This window comes from Perkinsus marinus (assembly GCF_000006405.1).
Source record: "Perkinsus marinus ATCC 50983 genomic scaffold scf_1104296939976, whole genome shotgun sequence".
Classification (NCBI taxonomy): Eukaryota; Perkinsozoa; order Perkinsida; family Perkinsidae; genus Perkinsus; species Perkinsus marinus.
The window spans coordinates 18,471-21,247 of record NW_003212973.1 but is presented as its reverse complement, the minus strand read 5'-3'; the positions used below and the strand labels follow the sequence as shown (position 1 = coordinate 21,247).

The following is a 2,777-nucleotide window of genomic DNA, read 5'->3' as shown; positions in this document are numbered from 1 at the left end:
TGAGGGTACAGGTATCAATATACTACATATGCAAGTAGTAATCAACAACATCATCAACAACATTATGGACTCATTTGTAGCATTCTTCTTAGGTACTGTATTACCAACAAGTGATAATGGTCTAAGGACACCATTATTATTTATAGCTTGTGCAGATGGTGCTGTTGAAATGTAATACTCATTATTATTATCATTACTCTTCTTCTTCTTCTTACAATCCTCTACATCATCATCATGTTTATCGGACATGTCCATATTCGCTCTATGGAGTATCTGTCGTCGTCGTCGTCTTCGTCTTCGTCGTTGTACTCCTCCCTATCGTCATCATCATCATCATCATGAATCGGGATGATGATGATATAACTCCGACGACGAATAGCCCGCCGCCCCCAGCTTAGGTATTCGTATGCCAGTCGTATGCCTCCACTGGCGTTTACTTTGTTTAGTCGTCTTATTATATGATATATACATTCTAATTATTGTTATATATATATATCAATTACTACCTTACTACCTTGTCGCCGTCGCCGCCGATTCACATTCATTTTTACCAACATCATTATGTGTACAGTTACGAACTCACGATGGGGGATATACAATCGACAGTGACCAATAATAATCACAATGATAATGATGATGATTATGAGGATGATGATGATGATTATGATGATGTTGTTGTTGTTGATCCTAATAAAAGATCAAGTGGTAATCCTCCTAAGAAAATACATACAGTTAGGATAGAAGGGATGGCGACTGCTGTTGCTTTATCTCCTGATGGTAATAATAATAATAATAATAATAATAATATTTGCTATACTACTACTACTACTCCAGCGCCTCGAACTAGTAGTAGTAGATGATGATTATTATTATGGCAGGTCTGAGGCTAGCTGTTGGATCCTCTGTTGGTACAGTTACTATGTTCTTACTCAAGACACTACGATTGGATGGTGTTATTGATTGTAGAAATAGATATGGTAAACTTAAAGATGGTAGGAAGATAATTGGAATGCAATGGCAGAAGGATTCTCAAAGGTAATAATATTGATACTAGTATTATGATTATGATGATCATCATGTTGACGTTCATGATGATGTTGGATTCATGATCTGGTTATTATTATTATTTAACAGGTTATTGGTTACTACATCTGATTGTAGGATAAGAGTAATACATTTACGTGATTTATCAAGAAGGACTAAAATGAAGGAAACATCAATATATGCTAATGACAATTTAATGTTACAAGCGCGATATTCATGTTATGAAAGTAGAGTATTAGCAGCAAGTGAGAGAGGATATATATGTATATGGGATTTGGATTATAATGATGAATCTACTAATGATAAACCAGAAGTAGTATGTGATATATTACTCAGATTAAGAGGTAATACTATCATCATTATCAATAACGAAAGCATCATCCCAGAGTAATATTAATGTAGGCCAGTGGTCATCATCCCAATATTCATTCGCCAATAACACTACTTCTACTATTACTACTACTACTAAACTATCAAATGATGAACTCTCCCTAATGCGTCGTCGTCATCATCATAATGGTGGTGGTGGTGATGGTAATAGTAAGGACGATGGTGATGATTATGATTATGATTATGATGATTATGAATCAAGAGTCTTCCCGTCATCACATGTTGGTATCTCTGGGCCTAACCTTTCCTTATCATCATCAATTGATGTGCATGATGATGAGCCTTCTAGAGGGATAGAATATAACAAGAAGAACACAAATGATAATAAGAAGAAGAAGACCACTACAGGCAACAGTAGTAATAGTAGTATTCCTACTCCAGGGAACCCTACTACTACTACATATCCACCACTCACTGCCTCTTTTATAAGTAATACTTATATATCAGCATCATCATCATCATCATCATCATCATTATCATGATCGAAATTATTATTATTATTATCAGCTTACTCTTCCTTGTATCCTTAGTGCCTATTGGATACAGTATGAATGGTCATCCATTATTTGATTCAGTAGTATCTCAACTGGGCTTAACTTTATCCAAAGATTCTGGTAATTATAATAATATTAACTGCTACTACTACTACTATTTATATGTTATTGCATGTTGTCGTTGTTATCAGGTCCATCATTAATAGTGGTAGCTTCCTCTCAAGGTGTTATCAGAGTATGTGTTGAATTGAATGATAATGAAGATGATGATATTCAAGTATCATCATTATCCCGGATGGTACCACCATTACCATCAATGTTATCATCATCAACATTACCACCACCATTGGGTGTTGGGGCTCGGGGCTATTCTACTAATATGTCTACCAGTCTTGCTCAAGGATATTATACATTCAAATAATATGTACACCAACAACAACAAGAAGAAGAAGGAGAAGAACAAGGGCAATAATAATGGCATAATTATCATCATCATTGATGGTGATGGTGGTCGATGGTGTGGAATGCAGCAGATGGGACGAGCAGCAGCAGCAGCAGCAGCAGGAATAATGATGATTGGAACCATCATCGCAGCATACATGCCAGCAGCAGTAGCAGCAGCAGCAGCAGCTCATCATCATTCTACTACTACTCCCCCCTGCTGTGAACATACATCGTGATGACATACGATCATACATTATTAACATCATCATCATCATCATCATAGTAATAATCCCAATACTAACAACATCATCTTATCAACAAGAATAGTTCTACATATGAAGTGTTGAATGTTCCTCTTAGAGTCCCCCTCTTAGATCATCATTCTTACAGTATCATCTATTATTA

At 35.9% G+C, this 2,777-nt stretch overlaps 1 protein-coding gene across 1 annotated transcript in view; it reads left to right on the top strand.

Moving 5' to 3' along the window:
- Window positions 1-1,435, top strand: part of Pmar_PMAR022485 (hypothetical protein) — a gene marked incomplete at both ends in the record, with an annotated part of 1,676 nt that extends 241 nt beyond the window's left edge. The window contains 5 exons of the mRNA XM_002782111.1: window positions 12-34; window positions 93-171; window positions 698-777; window positions 879-1,035; window positions 1,381-1,435. Coding sequence (XP_002782157.1) covers window positions 12-34; window positions 93-171; window positions 698-777; window positions 879-1,035; window positions 1,381-1,435 — 394 coding nt within the window. The remainder of the gene's footprint in view (window positions 1-11; window positions 35-92; window positions 172-697; window positions 778-878; window positions 1,036-1,380) is intronic.
- Between the last annotated feature and the right edge of the window lie 1,342 nt (window positions 1,436-2,777).